The 18,419-nt window shown below is 53.1% G+C and overlaps 1 protein-coding gene across 4 annotated transcripts in view; it reads right to left on the bottom strand.

Moving 5' to 3' along the window:
* The window catches only part of HIVEP3 (HIVEP zinc finger 3), a 565,238-nt gene that overhangs the window by 17,205 nt on the left and 529,614 nt on the right, over positions 1–18,419 (bottom strand). For all 4 annotated transcript variants that reach the window (XM_059885184.1, XM_059885183.1, XM_059885185.1 and 1 more), the window contains one exon: positions 822–997. In XM_059885184.1, the coding sequence (XP_059741167.1) occupies positions 822–997 (176 nt within the window). The remainder of the gene's footprint in view (positions 1–821; positions 998–18,419) is intronic.

The raw sequence follows: 18,419 nt of genomic DNA, 5'->3' as shown, positions 1-18,419 counted from the left end.
CAGGAAAGAAGAAGTGGGTCACGATGCCTTTCCTGCCCTGTAGGAGCAGCCCGTGGGAGGATAGAGAAACACTCTGTCCAAGCCTCGCAGACTCAGCCTCACTGGTTCACGCCTGGGTCCTGGGTGGCTGCAGCAGCCATGGCTGCCCTCATCATCCAACACAGCCCTCTGGATTCATACCCTCACTGGCCAGTCTGCCTTCTTCTCACAGGTGACTGCCAGAGCCTGAGCTGACCCTGAGGTGCTGCGTGGCCAGGGCAGAATGACAGGGCTGCCAGTCAAGGTGAGGGGAGAGCCGGGCCCAGTGCTGAGGGCTGTGGAGAAGCTGGGTGGAGCGGGAACACAGTCTGAGTGGTGAGGCGAGGTGGAGGCAAAGTCTGGCATGAGAAGTGACCATGCAAGTGTGTTAAGTGGCTCAGGGTGGAATGGATTTCCAAACTCAAGAGTGGCAGTGACCAGTGTGGATGCTGGAACTCATCAGGTCGGTGGATAAAGGGCTAAGGAGACATGCAAAAGGAAGCAGGGTGATGAGATCAAATACAAAACCAGGAGCTGTGCGCTGGAGTGCCACTGCCTGGCCGTGGTGGGAATCGCATAGGTGGAGGGTGGACGGGGCCAGTGTGAGATCTAAGAGGACAGGCTGGGCAGCCGACGGTGCCACTGCCCCGTCTGCAGTGGGCTGCTCTGTAACTGGGGAGCCCGGAAATCAGGGCTGCTCAGGCCCCAGGCAGAGAGGTCCAGGCCTCGGGCTCTGTGCTGGAGCTCCCAGAGGGGAGCTCCCTGCAGCGGGCAGGGCCAGCGCTCCGCTGACCGTCTCTTACCTTTGGTTTTAAAAGCAAAGTGACAGTGCTTGCACACATAGGGCCGGACGTCAGTGTGGGTGCGGATGTGTTTCTTCAGCATGCTGGGCTTCTTGCAGCGAATTCCACACTCCTCACAAACATATTTCCCTCGGCCGCGGCCTCGCACATATACATACTCTTCGTTTGATTTGTACCTATGAGCAACAGGCGTCATGGTAAAGGAACAAAACAGGAGGAGAGGAGGCAGGTTCCCACCTCAGAAGATGCACGCGCTTCCTGGCCACATCCAGCTCTTAGGGGCGGGGGGAGAGGGGGACGCGGAGCAGAGACAGCCAGGGGTGGGGAATCCGCCTGGAGCTCTGCACCTGCCCTGACCTCAGACGGGTGCGGGGGGTGCACCCCCTCCTCTCCCTCAGAGGCAACAGGCCCTGGTGCTCCGGGCCGGGAGGGAAGCCACAGGGGCACAGAGGGTCTCTGGCCCAGATCCAGCCTCAGCACCAGCTTCTGCTTCCAAAGAGCAGCCGCTCTGGGCCACCGTGCAACAAAGAGACTAAAAGAGATGACAGCCACAGCTCCGGCAGCCACCACTGAGCCATGCTCACCCTCTGCCGGACACCTGCCCACATTCAGTCACAACCTCCATGGAGAGCCCGAGGCTCCCACAGCTAGAAAGGGACAGAACTTCTGAATCTGCCTGCCCCAGAGCCTGTCCATCCCCCACGAGGGGCGACCAGCACCGAAACAGTCCGCTCGCAGGCCCGCCAGACGCGCACGTGACGGGAGAGCGGAGGGCACTTTATTTCCCGGTCCTCAGAGTCAAGACACCCGGGGCCTGAAGCTCTCTCCCCAGTATTTTCCGTCTTGAGCCGAGCGGGAAGCTCTCAGGACCCAGATTCCAGCCACCAGGTCTCTCTCCGGGGATCACCTGGGGTCCTAGCAGGAAGTACCGACAGCTTGCGGGTGCCTCCTGGGGTGCCTGGCCTGCCTGCTTGGGCCTCAGGGCCACTGCGCTCTTGGCCGTGAATCAGAATGCTCTTATTTCCACTTAGAAGGAACCCATGAGTCCCACAAGCTCACTCGATACCGTCCTTGTCAGAACGCCACATTGGCCTAACACTGTAGATGTGCGTGTGAGTGTCTTGGCAGGGATGGGAAGGCTGCGGCAGGGCCCATGGAGGGAATCCTGGCATAATTCCAGGAGAAGAGCTTTCTGACTGTGAGACCCAGGGTCCGAGGGCATAGGCGCCTTAGGAGAGGTGTGGCTTTCTCAGCCTGCAGAGTGTGCCTCCTATGCCAAGCAGGAGGCCTGCCTATGCCCACACTCACCTGTACATCTCCCTCCCACCCAGCCTCTGGGTGGGGCTTCAGAGAGGCAGGGAGGGGACTTGGAGTAGGGGAAGGTGAGGAAGTGACAGCGGCTGGGACTCAGTCCTGTTCCACTGGGACCATCAGCTCACAGCTGAGAGGATGTCACCAGGATGGGCCTGCAGGAGGGGTCTCTGAGGGAGGGAGCAGGCAGGCAGAGGCACAGTGTTCACCAGCGCTCACGCTCAGATGCACGCACACACCACACCACTTCCACACTGCCCTGCTCAGAGGTTCCATGACAGCCTCTCCCCTCTCACTTCCAACCATGATGGAGCCTATGGGTCCCCTGTCTTTCACCCCTTCCCACCCAGGCCTACAGATGCTCCAATTTCTACCACATGTGTGCTTCCCTCTGTACATAAGACAGCTCGGAGGCAGGCAGACAGTCCGTCGACCTTGGCTACTCTCAGCCCCTTCATTCTCCCTCAATAGCGAGTTTAAACCACAGGTGGGTGCCCAAGTGGAGACACACAGGTACACAGAGAAAGGACTCTGCTCGATCCCCCGAGGGTGGTGCTGTGACTTGGGGGGTGGGGTGAGAAGGCAGGTACACAACCCCAGACACCACTTTGTCACACTGCATGGAAAGTGCACAGCCTGCTGGGACACAGCCTTGGGTTGGGAGAGGCTAGAGAGGATGCTGAGAGATGGAGGCAAGAAGGGAGGACCCCAGGCAGGGACTCCAGCCGCACAGGCATGAGTGTTAAGATGCCTGGAGAGTTTGTGGGCAGGGCAGACTGGATCACCATCAGCCTTGAATGCCATGGAGACTTGGTTAAAGTTGTCTTAAAGGTAAACATAAAGTCTCAACAGAAGATACTTCCTTGGTGCCATGGGGAACGGTCTGCAAGAGGAGAAACAGTCTGGGTTCAAGACACACGTGTTGTACGACAGGGATTCGAAGCCTTCTGGATGTAGAATCTACAAATCCTGGTGGCTGTCTGGATGATACAGGGGGCACCAGGCAGGAGGAACAAAGATTTCAACTTAGCTAGTTCAGGTGGTACCAGCCACGGCTTAGAGAGAAATGGTACCGGAGTCTAGTCCTTAACTACTGAATGTGAGATGCTCATGAGAGAATTGAAGGAATGTCCACACACAACCAGAATTCCATGGGACTCAGGATGGGACTTGCAGCTTTGTGAGGAGGCAGGTGACTACTCAAGAGAGTATGAAAACAGAAAAAGGATAGTGAGAGGGCCCAGGAAGCACCCAAAGGTAAGGGTGGGTAGAAGGATGGTGCCAAAAGCCACCCCCAAGCAGAGAGATCCTGATAAGGAACCAGGAGAGAATGTGATTGGGGAGCCACAGAAAAGAGGTGAGAGGAGGAGGCAGTCAGGTGATGGAGAGCAGGGGAAGGGTGGCCCCTGGGCTCCCAGGACTTGGAGAGGGCAGTTCTGGTTGGCCAGCCTGGAGCCTCTGACTTCTCTGCTCCTCAAAGGCCAGTACTGGGGTTGTGCAGCTTGGTGGTTCCCAAAGGACCAAGTCCAGGGACAGGTGTGGGGCAGCTGTCCGGTGTCGGCTGGGCCCTCCTCCCCTTCCCAGCCCAGGCTCAGTCCCTCCAGTCTGTGCTGGAGGTTGGATGGCCCCTTATAGGGGTCTCCCTATAAGATCCCACCCCTTCCCCTGCAGCTTCAGGCCTCCACCTTTGGACACATCCCACCACTGTGCGCGCGGGCTCAGTCCTCTTGGTACCAAGCAACAGCAGCCCCCGCCCGCCAGACCTCAGCTGGCTCCAGCGACCACTCCATCTGCTTCCCTTCTCAGCCCAAGTCTGGAAAGGGCCGTCCTGCTGGCAGTCACGTCTCCTCGCCACCCCAGCCCAGCTCCCCTGCTGACTGTTCCTGTCAATGTCACGGGCTGCTAAATCTGAGTGACAGTGGTTTTACCCTGTCAGCCCCGTTGCCTACCATCTGGAGATACCTGCTGGCTTGGTGACCGGGTCTCCTCGGCAAGTTCCTTCTCTGCACCCCCACCCTCCCTGCGGGTACCAACCTGCACGCTTCTCCCCTCACACCTGCCTCCAGGTGAGCTCCTCCACACACACCTGACTTTCCCCCTGGATGCTGAAGACTCCTCTTGTCTCTCCAGCTCTGACCGCTCTGCTGTACATCCAGCTGCCCTCTTGGCGTCTTCCCGGTGGTCTTCAGGCACCTTGCAACCCACGTTCCCAGAATCCTGTTTCCATGCCCCCCACCTGTACCACTGCCTCCTGGGTCCCCGCGTCAGTAAATGGCATGCACACCCGGTGGTGGCCAGGCCAGCATCCCTGGTGCCTCCACATCCTTCAGTCTTGTCGGTCAGTCCATCACCACGGCCCGTCAACACCACATGCGACATGTGTTCCAGGGAGGCCCACCTCCGGGCGGCCACAGGGCAGACCATCCTCTCTCCTACCCTGCTGTCTTCACAAGACAGCCAGAGGGGACTCTCCCCAAATACCGCCCATCTGGCCGCTCCTCACAGCCCAAGGGCCCACTCAAATGCTCCTCCCACTGCGCTCTGGTAAAGCCCTGCCCCTCACTCAGCGGGTGCTGAAGGCCCCGGGGCACCTCCTGGTCCAGCTACCCCTCCAGCTCTTCCCTTCACGGCACTTCTCCGCCAACCACACCGAATGTCATCCCGTGCCTCTGAGTCCCTTTCCTCTGGTCTTCCACCTCCCCCTGCACTCCTTCCCCCGACCCCCGCCAGCCACCGCGGGCTACAGTCTGTCTGTCTCCTTCAGGGCTCTGCCAATGGGTCCCTTCCTTCAGAGCCCTCTCTCACACACCCGTGGGCCTGGGGGTCCCACCCACTCCTCCTTCACGGCACCTGTCGAGCTGTGTGTACTGTCGTGGCCTCTCACAGGGTGGTCCCTGTTAGCCCCATGGAGGGGGGACACGTCTGCCTCATCCACTGGTGCATCCCCCGGGCCTAGCACAGTGCCTGATGCCCTGCAAGTGCTCGGTAGGCATTGCTGGACAGACGGGAGCCAAGCCAGGGCCTTCTTTCCTCATGTCTGCTAGAGACCCTCAGCCAAGATGCTCTCACGAGTCCCTGAGCACAAGTTCAGCCTGACACTGTGGGCTCCCCACGGACGCGGCACACAGCCAGTCCCTCCCAACCACGGTGGACTGGCTGCCAGAACGCTCCCCACTTTCTGGTAGGAACCTCTCTGTGCATGGAGAGGTCAGCATGAGAGCTGGATCTGAGTCCTGGCTCCTGTGTGAACGTGCTGAGCAACCTTGGAAAAATCACTTCCCTTCCAGCGAAAACAGTCAAACTTTGCCCTTAGGTGTACCAGTCACTGCCACAGGCTTGAGGTCATTCAGCCCTCCCACCAGCTCTTGGCCACTGTTCCCATTTTATACAAATGTGAACCAAGGCCCAGGGAGTTCAAGTGATGTGGACAAGATCACACCACCAGCGACTTTTCCACTTTGTCCCCCTGCCCCTGCACAGACGCTGCCTGGATGCTTTTAGGTGATGCTGACCAAGGTTTCCTTAGCACCTTCCTTCTCTGGGGTGCCCAGGGGCCTGTAGGACTGCAGACAGAGAAGAACACTGCTCTTCTGCAGCCCTCCTGAAAGGCTGCCAGCGCTGGGTGGGACTGAGGGTGTTGACAGCTGCAGAGAAATGCCCTGCAAAGAGCCAGGGAAGGAAGCCAGAAATGCATGGTGCGGCGCCCAGGGGCATGGTCCTGCTTCCCAGGTCTGCTGGCCCCTCCACCCTCCAGCTGAGGCAGCCCTTCAGCCGCAGAGGAAGTGCCCTCCCGGCCCCCTATCTGTGCCTAGCCTGGGTACAGCTGACTCACGGCTGTCTGAGCCCCACCACCTGCCTGTCTTTTGCTGCTCTGACGAGCCAGGGATGTCAGCCAGTCTGGAAAATGCTTGGTTTTGTCTTAAAAAAAAAAAAAAAAAGCTGTTTCTGTGGATTCCGAAATGTCTTAGAGAGACCTTGAGCTTGACTGCCTGAGGCCCAGGGCTGTGAGGGCCTGAGGTCACTACTCAGCACCAGGGGTCCCGAACCCTCGCCTGGAAGCAGCTTCCCTGTTCCACTGCCCTGGGTCAGGAGGGGAGTGAGGCTCCCAGGAGGGGAGTGGAGCTGCCAGAATCTTCTGGGTCTGTTTTCATTCTTATGCTGCAGCTCTGAGACTCACGGATTCAAAGGAAAAGAAGGAGAATCTTGCACAATCCCTTCATCACGTGAGTCTTATTATTTTCATCTGACAGAGAAGGAAACAGAAATAGAGAGGTTGTGTGTCTTGCCCAAAGCCACAAAGGCAGCTCGAAAGTGGTGAAGCAGGAACCGGAACCCAGCTCTGACCCCAGTGCTCTTACGGATGACGCAGTCTGACCCCCTGCCTTCAGCAGCTTCCCCTCCAGTCCTGCCACTGGAGATGCTGAGCTGCCTGACTCTGACCATTCAGCACGTGACCCCTTGGGTAGTGACTCCAGCCTTTTTGTAGGCATTTCTGAAACCTGAAGTTTTGCCCAAGCACTTGGGAACTCAGCGCACAGCTCTGAAAGGAGATGGCATATCCCTCTGCTCTGGATTCCAGAAGAGGGGATGCAGTGGAAATTAAATGGCATCTCAGGCAAGGTGGTAGGTGAGCTGTTGTTCTTGGACCCTGCATAAGATGAAGACTCAGCAGTGAAGCTGCCCTGTGAGGTAGTGAGCGGCCTGCCACTAGTGCTGTTCACCCAGAAGCCAGGCCGGGAGGCCCTGGAGCAAGAGAATGAGTGGTTATGGCAGCTCAGAGACAGAGGGGCAAGAATACTGGACTGGGTTGCCATTCCCTACTCCAGGGAATCTTCCTGACCCAGGGATCAAACCTGGGTCATATGCATTACAGGCAGATTCGTCACTGTCTAAGCCACCAGGGAAGCCCTGTTTATCCTCTAAATTTATCCAATAAACAGAAATACTGCTTCCTGACCAAACAGGGGGCTCAGGGCCCTAGAAGGGAGGGAGCGTGTTGGGGAGGAGCGGTGAGCTGGCCACACCCGCTGAGTGAAACAGAGGAGGTACAAGGAGGAGGGAGAGGTTGAGAGCTAGAAGGCAGGGCACAGTCTCTCTAAAGGGGGAGTGGCTACACCTTTCCAGCCAAGTGTTGTATGAGGCTGTCAGATCTTCCGGGTTTTCAAGAAAACCACCAATCCAGATTTAAAATAATAATAATATTAGCATACCCTTAGATAGCTCCTACTTGGTACCGAACACTATTTTAAATGCTTTGCATACCTTTCCTCATTTAAACCACAAGGTAGCCCCGTGACACAGGGAATTTAATCATCCTCCTATATACATAAGAAAATGGAGTCACAGAGAGGCTCAGTAACCTGCCTGAGGTCACAGACAGCAGGTTCACAGAATCAGAATTTGAACTAAGGTCACATGTTGCTATGAAATTTTAAGACTTAAAAATCTCCTCTTTAAAAAAAAACAGTTTCAGGCAAGCAAAATAGGAGAGGCAGATTTAGCTCAGAGCTAAACTTGTGGCTCAAAGTAAATTCCCCAAGGTCATGTGGCTAGTAGATACCTGTCTTGACCTTTAAACCCATGACTTCTCTTTCCACCAAGCTTCATTTTTCTCTTGAATGAGGGGGATAAACTCAATGACCTTGGTGTGACCTTCCTAATTTGAGCTCTGAGGAGGCTGTTCTGAATGTATATTATTGATGTTTTCATATATTGTTAATATTTTATTCTAAAAATTCTCAACTCTCCTCCAGATTTGGATATTTTAAAGTCTTGTCAAAATTCTGATTGTATTATGATCTTGTAGCCAAATATGCTTTCCCCCAGGGGCACACAGCCTGGGTATGATCATGCAAAAGGAGAGGGAGATGCGACCAGAAATGTGCTCACTGTTCCTCTGAGAAGACCCATGTTTGCGGGCAGCCTGTGTCCCATGAAGTGAGGCTCAGGGTTGGTTCCCGGCGGTCACTGGCCCCCCGGAGGTCCGGCCACAGTGAGCCCACCAGCTCATTTGCAGTGACTCGTTGCTCTCTGGGTGAGGCTCAGAAAGGAAGGGATGTCTGTGGAAAGAGGAGCAAGTGCCAGGTGGCACTGACCTGTGTATCTGCTAAAAATATTCTGTTGCCAAGAGGTTGGGAACACACCCTTTGGTGACAAGTATACTGGGGAAGCTGAGCTGTGGGTCATGGGGCAAGTTCACACCGGGTTCGGGGCACATTACGGACTCTCATTTTGTCAGGGTTCTGCAGAAATCATGTCACATCACTACATCTGGGGTGGTTGTTGTTTAGTTGCTTAGTCATGTCTGACTCTTCTGCGACCCCATGGACTATGAACTGCCAGGCTCCTCTGTCCATGGGGTTTCCCAGACAAGAACACTGGAGTGGGTTGTCATTTCCTTCTCCAGGGATTGATTGAGGGTCTCCTGTATTGGCAGGCGGATTCTTTACCACTGAGCCAGTAGGGGTGGGGGGCATTTAATGCGGGGTCCAGGGACAGACCTGCTGTGCCAAGAATTCCTTGGCACATGTGTAATACAAGCCTAGGCTCAGAGCCTGACAGAGCAGGGTCTATTTTAAGCAGTATTCTGTGTATTTACTCAATAATACTTACAAAGGCCTGGTCTGAGCCTGGCCCAGAAAAGCAAAGCTAAATAAGACTCTGACCTTGGTCTCCAGAATGAATAACAGGTACTTAAAAGATGGTAAAATAAAGACAGAGAACCTGTAACACAGACAACTCACAAAGTACCATGGAGGATCGGGTGGGTCTTAGGTGGCTTTTGGGGGTGAATCGGGTCTGACTGGGGAGACTCCTGTTTTGGGAGTCCCCATCTGGTGCAGGGTTGGGGATGGAGTGGGCTGGGAGGCCCGGAAGCTGGGGGATGGTGGTGTAATTGTATGGAGCCCAAGATGGGGCAGAGGCAAGGGCGAGAGGAAAGAGGACACAGATTCCAGGAGTCGAGGCTGCCTGACAGAGACAGGAGGGGAGGCAGGTCAAGAAGCCTGCTTTACACTTTTCAGAAGCACTCCCACCACGGAGGCCAGCCCGTGTCTATTTTGCAGGCTTGCATCTGTGCCATTTGGGCTGTTTTCTCAATTTTTCTGGTGTGATTTGTCATTCTAGGGGGACAACAGTAAACAGCATCAGCTGCCCTGAAGACAGCAGCTCAGGGGTCTGACACACAGCACTCAGGTCTAAAAAGAGGAGGTGGCTTTTATTCTAAAGGAATCAATACGATGACTTGAGACACTGTGCAATGAATGACTGAGTGCAGAAGCCTAAGAACCACCGAGCAGGCACCCAGCCTGGGCTGAAACCAGCTCAGGCCCAAAGAATGCAGCCAAGGCCCTGTTTCCGACCAGACAGTGACATTAGGGAGGGAGGCAGGATGCCAGAAACTGGGCCTGTTGTGTTCAGAGAAGTGAAACTACCAACAAGGGGTGCACTTCTTAAAGGTGCCCATTTACATGGGGGTGCCCCAGCCTTTAGCAGGCCCTGACTTGCAGGGCCTTTCACGCTGTGCTCAGGATTTATGGAAGGGGAGGCTGAGCAGCAGGGTTCTGGGTCCCCATGTCCCTCATTGCATTGAGCTGTTTTTCAGAATAGGAATCTATTTGTAAAAAAGAGTTCTGTGAATTTAAAATCAATTTGAAAATCACTGTTAAAGCACATTCATGCTGGGAAGGACCTAAAAACCTTCAACTTCCTGGGTGGGAGGGGCCTCGTGCACCCTCTGATGAGGTCATTCTTAGGGCAGCCCATCCACACCCCTCCTTGGGCGCGTCCACCTCTGGCACCTGGGGTCTCATGGTGTCCCAGGCAGCACCTTCCACTCTGGGCAGAGCTCCCCTTAACTAAGCTAAAGTTGACCTTCTGTAGTCTGAGCACAGTTCAGTGCAAGCCCTCTTGCACATGAGGGTCCCTAAAGGATGCTGCTCTAGCCAAGATTCCTCTGCTCCAGGCCTCAAACAGATGTGCTCAAGATGGATTCCAGATTCCTCCCCAGACCTTCCCAACCCCTCCAGGTTGTCCCTCTTAAGATGGGATGGCCCAGAGCACCCAGAGGCCCCCTGTTGTGACTGGAGCCAGTCCAGCCTGATGCAGGACTATGGTTGGCTGGTTCTCCCAGCTTCACTTCCTTGTTCCCCAGACAGGAAACAGGTCAAGAATGGGGAAGTGACCAGATCCTGGAGACTGGACGCATGTTTTACTCTTTACTAAAAAGCACAAAAAGAACGTCAGCCAGGATCAGAGGTGTTTTTTTTTGTTAGGGAAAAAGAAACAGCTAGCATTTGTGGAGTGTTAGGCATGTATTATAGGAATTATAATCAAGCCTTGGCATGATTCTATACGGCAATTCTATATGGCAAGAAGCAGGGATGGAAGCTGGCTTAGACAAACCTCAGGGGCTGGTACAGAAGCCTGGCCTGTGTCAGAGGGGATGGTGACAGTGTTCTCTTACAGCCGTGCTCTGGAAGCACCCCCTGAGGCTGGCATGCAAGGGCGAGTTGAGGGGAGCCTGACCAAGGCCATCTGTGATAGCAGCTGATGAAATATGTGTAGACATTGGGTGCCTGATCAATGCCTACAGGCCAATGGCTATGAGGCGCCATGCCACCATGCTCTGGGGAACCTCAGGGTTTCCTCAATGCTCAGAGATTCGTATGCCTCAAGATGCAAATAAGAAAAGGCTGTGAACTACATCAGATTCCCACAATGAATGTCAGGTGTCTCTATGCTGGGGAATAGCTGTGAGGCAATGACAGCAAATTGCCAACATCTGCTGGATCATGGAAAAAGCAAGAGAGTTCCAGAAAAACATCTATTTCTGCTTTATTGACTATGCCAAAGCCTTTGACTGTGTGGATCACAATAAACTGTGGAAAATTCTGAAAGAGATGGGAATACCAGAGCACCTGACCTGCATCTTGAGAAACCTGTATGCAGGTCAGGAAGCAACAGTTAGAACTGGACATGGAACAACAGACTGGTTCCAAATAGGAAAAGGAGTACGTCAAGGCTGTATATTGTCACCCTGCTTATTTAAGGGTATACCCTGCATCCCATGATGCACAGTACATCATGAGAAACATTGGGCTGGAAGAAGCACAAGCTGGAATCAATATTGCCAGGAGAAATAGCAATAACTTCAGATACACAGATGACACTACCCTTATGGCAGAAAGTGAAAAGGAACTAAAAAGCCTCTTGATGAAAGTGAAAGAGGAGAGTGAAAAAGTTGGCTTAAAGCTCAGCATTCAGAAAACTAAGATCATGGCATCTGGTCCCATCACTTCATGGCAAATAGATGGGGAAACAGTGGAAACATGTCAGACTTTATTTTGGGGGGCTCCAAAATCACTGCGGATGCTGATTGCAGCCATGAAATTAAAAGACACTTACTCTTTGGAAGGAAAGTTATGACCAACCTAGATAGTATATTCAAAAGCAGAGACATTACTTTGCCAACAAAGGTCCATCTAGTCAAAGCTATGGTTTTTCCAGTACTCATGTATGGATGTGAGAGTTGGACTGTGAAGAAAGCTGAGCACCGAAGAATTGATGCTTTTGAACTGTGGTGTTGGAGAAGACTCTTGAGAGTCCCTTGGACTGCAAGGAGATCCAACCAGTCCATGCTGAAGGAGATCTGTCCTGGGTGTTCTTTGGAAGGACTGATGCTGAGGCTGAAACTCCAATACTTTGGCTACCTCATACGAAGAGTTGACTCATTGGAAAAGACTCTGATGTTGGGAGGGATTGGGGGCAGGAGGAGAAGGGGTCGACAGAGGATGAGATGGCTGGATGGCATCACTGACTCGATGGACATGAGTTTGAGTGAACTCCAGGAGTTGGTGATGGACAGGGAGGCCTGGTGTGCTGTGATTCATGGGGTTGCAAAGAGTTGGACATGACTGAGAGACTGAACTGAACTGAACTGAACTGAATGACAGCAAGGCTTTCCCAAATATTTGAAGGCAGCAGGATAGCTACTGCAACGCATCAGACCCCTTTTCAAGAAGGGGCCAGCTGGCATTACCAGCTGCTTCAACCTGCAGAGCACACAAGGGGGCTGTGTATTTGGGCCCCAGACTTACAGACTCAAATCTTACAGGGGAAGAGAAGAGAGTTCCATTCTAGTTGTCCCATGATGGCAGGCACCTTCTTGGCTCTTGTTCTGAGCAGATCTGCTCTCTACCAGCTGGGAGTAGAGGAGAAACCAGGCTCATAGAAATTTGTCCACAAATTCCTCGGGTCACAAGTACAATTAATGCAGTCTCCTGGGAGGTGGTTCAGTCCACAGGCAAAACCAAGACAGGTAGGAAGGACTGGGTTCATTTTAAAATAGAATATTCCAACCCCAGAGCTACAAACTTGGAGCAAAGCAAGCTTGGGTGGTAGTGAGCCCCCCAGCATGGATAGTGTAAGCACAGACTAAAAGTCAGGTTTTGAGCAAAATAGATTCCTATGGTAGAGAGGCTGGATTTGAGGTGGGCCTAGTTGGAATCTAAATGGCCAGTATCCAACCTGGAGTTCCAGCCTCAAACAGCCCGCAGGGGGATAAGGTGAGAAAACAGGAAGGAAGGATGTGGTCATGGCTCGGAGGGTGAAAGGACCTGTCTGAGGTTGCACAGCTACAGTGTGGTGAAGTTGGGATCCACTTGCTTTGTTTGGGATGCTGCAGAGTGCAGTGGTTAGGCATGGGTTGGGGGGTTGGTAGGGTCAGACTGCTGGGGTTCAAATCCTGCCTCATTGCCACCAGCTGTGTGGCCCTGAGCATGTTCCTGCCCCGTGGCAGGGTTGGGGCTGACGACTCAGAGCAGCTCGCTGTGGCTGTGGTATGGCTTTATTATTATACCTCTTGGCTGAACCCTTAGCTGTGTGATCCTGGGCAGGTTACTTAACCTCTCTGTGCCTCAGTTGCTTCATCTGTAAAATGAGGATCCTGTACTGTTTCTTGACTTGGGGGTAACTGGACATAATTTGTATAATTATACAAAATTATACATCATTTTGTCATAACTCATAGACTGTACTTTTATGACTTGGATTGCTTTTGTGTGTTTGCTGCTGCTAAGTCGCTTCAGTCGTGTCCGACTCTGTGCGACCCCATAGACGGCAGCCCACCAGGCTCCCCCGTCCCTGGGATTCTCCAGGCAAGAACACTGGAGTGGGTTGCCATTTCCTTCTTCAGTGCATGAAAGCGAAAAGTGAAAGTGAAGTCTCTCAGTCGTGTCCGACTCTTTGTGACCCCATGGACTGCAGCCCACCAGGCGCCTCCATCCATGGGATTTTCCAGGCAGGAGCACTGGAGTGGGTGCCATTGCCTTCTCCATTTGTGTGTATGGTCTGTTTCAGTTTTTTAAATTATTGAAAGTAACAATGTATACTCACGGGGTTATTGTGAGGTTAACTTTGTTAGTCTAGGTTATGTGCTTTGAACTGTGCTTAGCATATAGCAGGGGATCAATCTGTATCTGATCTGCTGTCTAGCGCTCTGCGTTGAGAGCGCTCATCACAGGTTTAATTTTCAACAATATGAGGAGGGACTTCCCTGGTGGTGCAGTGCTTAAGACTCTGTGCTGTCAATGAAGGGGGCCTGGGTTCGACCTCTGGTCAGAAAACTAAGATCTCACATGCTGTGTGGTATGGACAAAAGATTAAAATAACGTAAGGAAAACAAATGTCCCCAATTTTGATAGACTGTGAAGCATAGAGATGTCCTTCCCTCCCAACTCAAAGGGGAAGCCATGGTTTGGGGCTAAGATGCCAGTGGAATGTCCATCCCCGGCATATACTGACCAGCTCATACAGGAAGCGGTAGGGCTGAAGCTCCATCATCCCCTCCTCCACCCCAGCCACAGGCAAATTTACAAAGGAATTCAGAACATGCTGATGAGGATGCTGAAGCCCTTGGAAGCCCTCTGCGACCATAGGCAAGAGGATGATGGTGAGGACCAAATTCCAGTGATGAAGATGGAATTGCTGACTCGGAACATGAAGCATTCCAGCATCCATACTTGGATACTGAATACATGGCTGAAGGCAGCATTTGTTCCTCCTACAACACATGATCCGCCAGACAGGGAGTTTGTACCACATACTCTAGCAGTCCATGTGAGACAGTTTTGAAATCAATGTGAAATGGAAATCAATGTGATGAAAGATCAAGACCCAATAAAGAAAATGCAGGGTCAATAAAAGCCTCAGTGAAGTTAACCAAACCGTCAGATTTATATCAGGATGATAGAGGTGCAAGATGGTGAACAGATTTAGAAGAAATTCTGAATTTAAGAATAAAGAGATTTGAGTTTTTGCACTTGAAAACCAGAAAACAAGGCTTCCCTGGAGGCCTGGCAGACTGGACCATGTGAGCTTTACGTTTACAGGTAGGCTTTCAACAACCTGTCACCTTAAATGACTGACCGAAGCTGCAGCCAAATGAGGGTCCTCACCACTGGAGGATGGGGCTGGGGTCACGGCACATCCACAAGCAGGAATGGTCCCTGGACAGCTTGAGCTCCTGCTGGCTGATCACATCTCATCTTCTCTTTGGTTAAAAGCTTTGAATGCGTTGGAGAGTTCTTAGCATGATAGAAGGGACGGGCACTGCATAGAGGGAGGCAGGGTGAGAGATGTGGCTGCTGAAAGCTTCCAGAGCTCATACATTTAGTTCAGACTGTTGCCACCACTAGCTCTGTTATCCTTCAGAAATGCCATGTCTATGAAAACTTGTCAGATCTCATCTGCCTCCAGTTCGGTGAACCTGGCCATGATCAGGCACTGGACGTGAAAAAGCAAACCCAGAGAACGAACATGAGGTGCTGGCCACCAGGGACATGGCTCTTTTGGAATCATCTAATGTAAAGGGGAAGTAGACGCTTCTGAACCTCCCTGAAGACATTTTTCAAGGACTGGGAGTTACACCCCAAGCACACAATGGGCCATCTCCTTGAGGCCTTCCTCATGTTCCACTCTCCTCGGCCCCGCGCAGCCCTCACCTTTTGGAGCTGGTGTCCTCACTTCTGTTCATTCCACTGCTCACCCTGGGGATGCAAGTCTCAAAAGATTACAGCTTCTGAGACAGCCTCCAAAGAGTCTTCTTTATGAGAGGGGAGAGGATACCTCCCCCTGCCAATTCCATCCTTCACCACGGGCCCTGGGGCAGCACCGCACCAGCAGCACCATCACCATCACCATCATCTCTATCCACAAACACTCAGTGGGGTCCACTCAGGGCCTGGCCAGGGGCACGTGGAGGGGCAGGAACAGGATTCAACTGGGATTTGCCATGCAGGTGACTGAGAATCAGAAGATGCAGAAAGCAGGGTCCCCAGTTAGTGGCAGGGGGCTGTGAAGGGAAGAACCCAGGATCTGGAGCCACAGAGGTTTGAATTTGAATTGTAGCTCTGTTCCTCACTACCCAAGTGACCATGGTCAAGTTCCTTCGCCTCTCTGGGCCTCAACCCCCTCATCTGGAGAATGGTTGTATGTGTGTGTGTGTGTGTATAAATATATATATATATATATATATATATACACACACACACTATTCATCAAGGGGTGATGGAATTAGAAATTATATTTGTGAAGGGTTTAGTGCTGAGTTCTGTACCTGGGGCACAGCAAGCCTTCAATAGGCCACGGCTGCTATTATTGCAGAGAGGGTGGGAGAGGTTGATGGGAGGGTAGGCGGGTGCAAGGGAAGGACAGGATGGCGAGGGGACTGTTGGAGTGGACAGGGCTCAGTCCAGGGGGCCATGTGCTGCATTTCAATCAGTGGTCACCAGAGATCAGTAAGTTGCCTGAGGTCCCCCCTCAAATTCACACAGGCATTAACAGCAGAGGGCTTCCCAGGTGGCTCAGTGATAAAGAATCTGCCTGCCAAGCTGGAGACTCAGGAGACAGAGGTTCGATCTCTGGGTTTGGAAAATCCCCCAGAGAAGGAAATGGCAATCCACTCCAGTATTCTTGCCTGGGAAATCCCACGAACAGAGGAACCTGGCAGACTCAGTCCATGGGGTGGCAAAGAGCTGGACATGGCTGAGTGACTAACATTGACAGCAGAGCCAGGACCATGTTGGCCAGAGACTCCCGTCTCCAAAGTGGGGCTGGTGCTGACGGGACTGGGTGTGACCTCCTCAGAAAGGGCTGCTCCATCCCAATGAGTCCACACCTCCCTGCACCAGTAGAGAACTGAGTCAGTGCACAGCCTCTCCTGGAGGCCTGAGGACAGCTCTCTAGCACACTGGCCCTGGAACATCACTTACATCTGCCGTTCACACCACGTGAAGTGCCTTCCAGAGCAACCGTCGGCAAGAAGGCAACCCTGTGATCAGAACGACACCCAGATGAGATGTAGAATCAGCTCAGAGCGGCTGGATGAGAACAGAGCCTGCTAAGGTTTCCCACAGCTCTCCTCAGTGTTTGCTGAGATTGGAGGCAGGTACCGCACGTGTCCTCCAGCCTTCTGGCTTCACAACAGCCTGGGAGGCAGAGATGGCTGTCTGTGCTCCAGAGACGGAGAAACTGAGCCCAGAGACTCACAAAGACCTGCCCTCAGCCACAAAGCTAGTGAGTGGCACCACAGCATGCCAAAGATCATTCTCATCAGCCCACTGCCTACATTTTAAAGTTTACAGTTGTGAACTGTAAGTGCATTTTATGAAAAGGATTTCCCCTGCCTGTGGGCTCTAAGGCTGGCCATGAGGGGGAACATGCATTTGTCTGAACCAAACAGAAAATAATGCAAGTCAAGATAAGGTGAGACAATGGGTCTGGGGGGCTGCGGAAGAAGAGGCAATGTATGGCAGGCAGCAGCAGGGTGGGGAAAGGTCTGGGAGACTCCATGGAACAGGGCCATTTGACTCGAGCTCTGAGGACAGTCCACTGTGGGGATATGGAGCTAAAGAAGAGGAGAGGTTCCTCCAGGTGGAGGGAACATCAAGATAAAGAGCAGAGGCAGAGAAGCCTGGGATGTCTGGAAGCTTGGACTGGGGCACCTAGGGAAGTGGTCTGGGGCCTAATCAAACACGGGGTGCTCTGGAGGGGACTGGGGAGCCAGTCAGGGTTCTTTCTGAGCCAGGCTTTCCGGCCAATTGTCTAATGGAGTTATAGGAATAACAGGGGATTTAAAAATAGCCCCAGTGCATGGAGTGTCTATAAAATTTATAGTTATTTTTTCATTTATGCTTTCCCATTTTTTAAAAAGGGATGAATAATATGGCCTTTTCCATTTAATGGAAAAGCGACAGAGGTCCTTCCCCGCCCCCACTGACACCTGTGACCCCATGACCCCATCACAGGCCCCTCCATGGCTTACTCATCTCCCACTCACTGCAACTCCTGTCCCTCTCCAGCCTCGCCAGCACCACAAGCCTCTAGCCTTGGGCCAGTTTGTCCATCTGGAAAAATCTTCCCTCCTCCACCCTCTGCCTTTGCTACCTGCCCCTCATCCTCAGCTCACTGCTGCACCCTGAGAGGTGCTTCCCACGTACCGCCCAGCCTCCTGGTCAACAGCTGCGTGTGCAAAGCCGGCCAGGAGGTGCCAGGAGCGGAGCTGTGGGACTCACCAAGCTGCCACGTTTATGTGTTTGGTCCTCAGAACAGCCCTTGGTTGTGTCAGCAGAGCTCTTCCCACACGGCAGATGAGAAAGGGGGCACTGAGGGGCTGAGCCACTGTGCCAGGTCACACACCCAGCAGTGATGCAGAAGGACCCAGCCCCAGAGGCCACACTCCTGATCCCTCCCCGCCGCCACCATTCCTGCCTCTGTCCTGCCTGACCAGCGTCCTTCCAGGCGTGCCAGACTCCGTCTCTAGACACACTGGTTCCATGCCGCTGGGGCAATGCGATCGAGGCTTTCTCATTTAAGCCTCACCTCAACCCCAAGAGGCCGCCCTATTCCAGTCACCCCCTAGAAAAGGAGCAGCTGCACAGGTGGGCTAACGGTTCGTCCCAGATCAGCCAGCTCACTGGGGTAGAGCCAGGGTGGCTCCTGGGTCTGTCAGGCCCAGTGATCTTCCTCAAGACTGTAGACAACAACCCAGACCAGCGTGCCCAGCCTCCCTCCCAATTATCCCCCTGCCCGACCCACCCACCGGAAGTGATCTTCCCAGGAATTGCGTAAAGGCCTGCAGTGATGCTTCTCCGAGCCAGGTGCCTCAGGCCCTCCAGGTATCTGAGCTCAGAGACAGGCTTGCCTGAGCAGAAGCCCAAGGTTCCTGCCCCAAGGGCTCACAGTCACAAAATCACAGGTTTCACACGCTGGTTACGTCTTCCTAACACA

The sequence above is a fragment of the Bos taurus genome, chromosome 3 (assembly GCF_002263795.3).
Source record: "Bos taurus isolate L1 Dominette 01449 registration number 42190680 breed Hereford chromosome 3, ARS-UCD2.0, whole genome shotgun sequence".
NCBI lineage: Eukaryota > Metazoa > Chordata > Mammalia > Artiodactyla > Bovidae > Bos > Bos taurus.
Note: the sequence above shows the minus strand (reverse complement) of the source record. Positions and strands in the feature narration are given on the sequence as shown.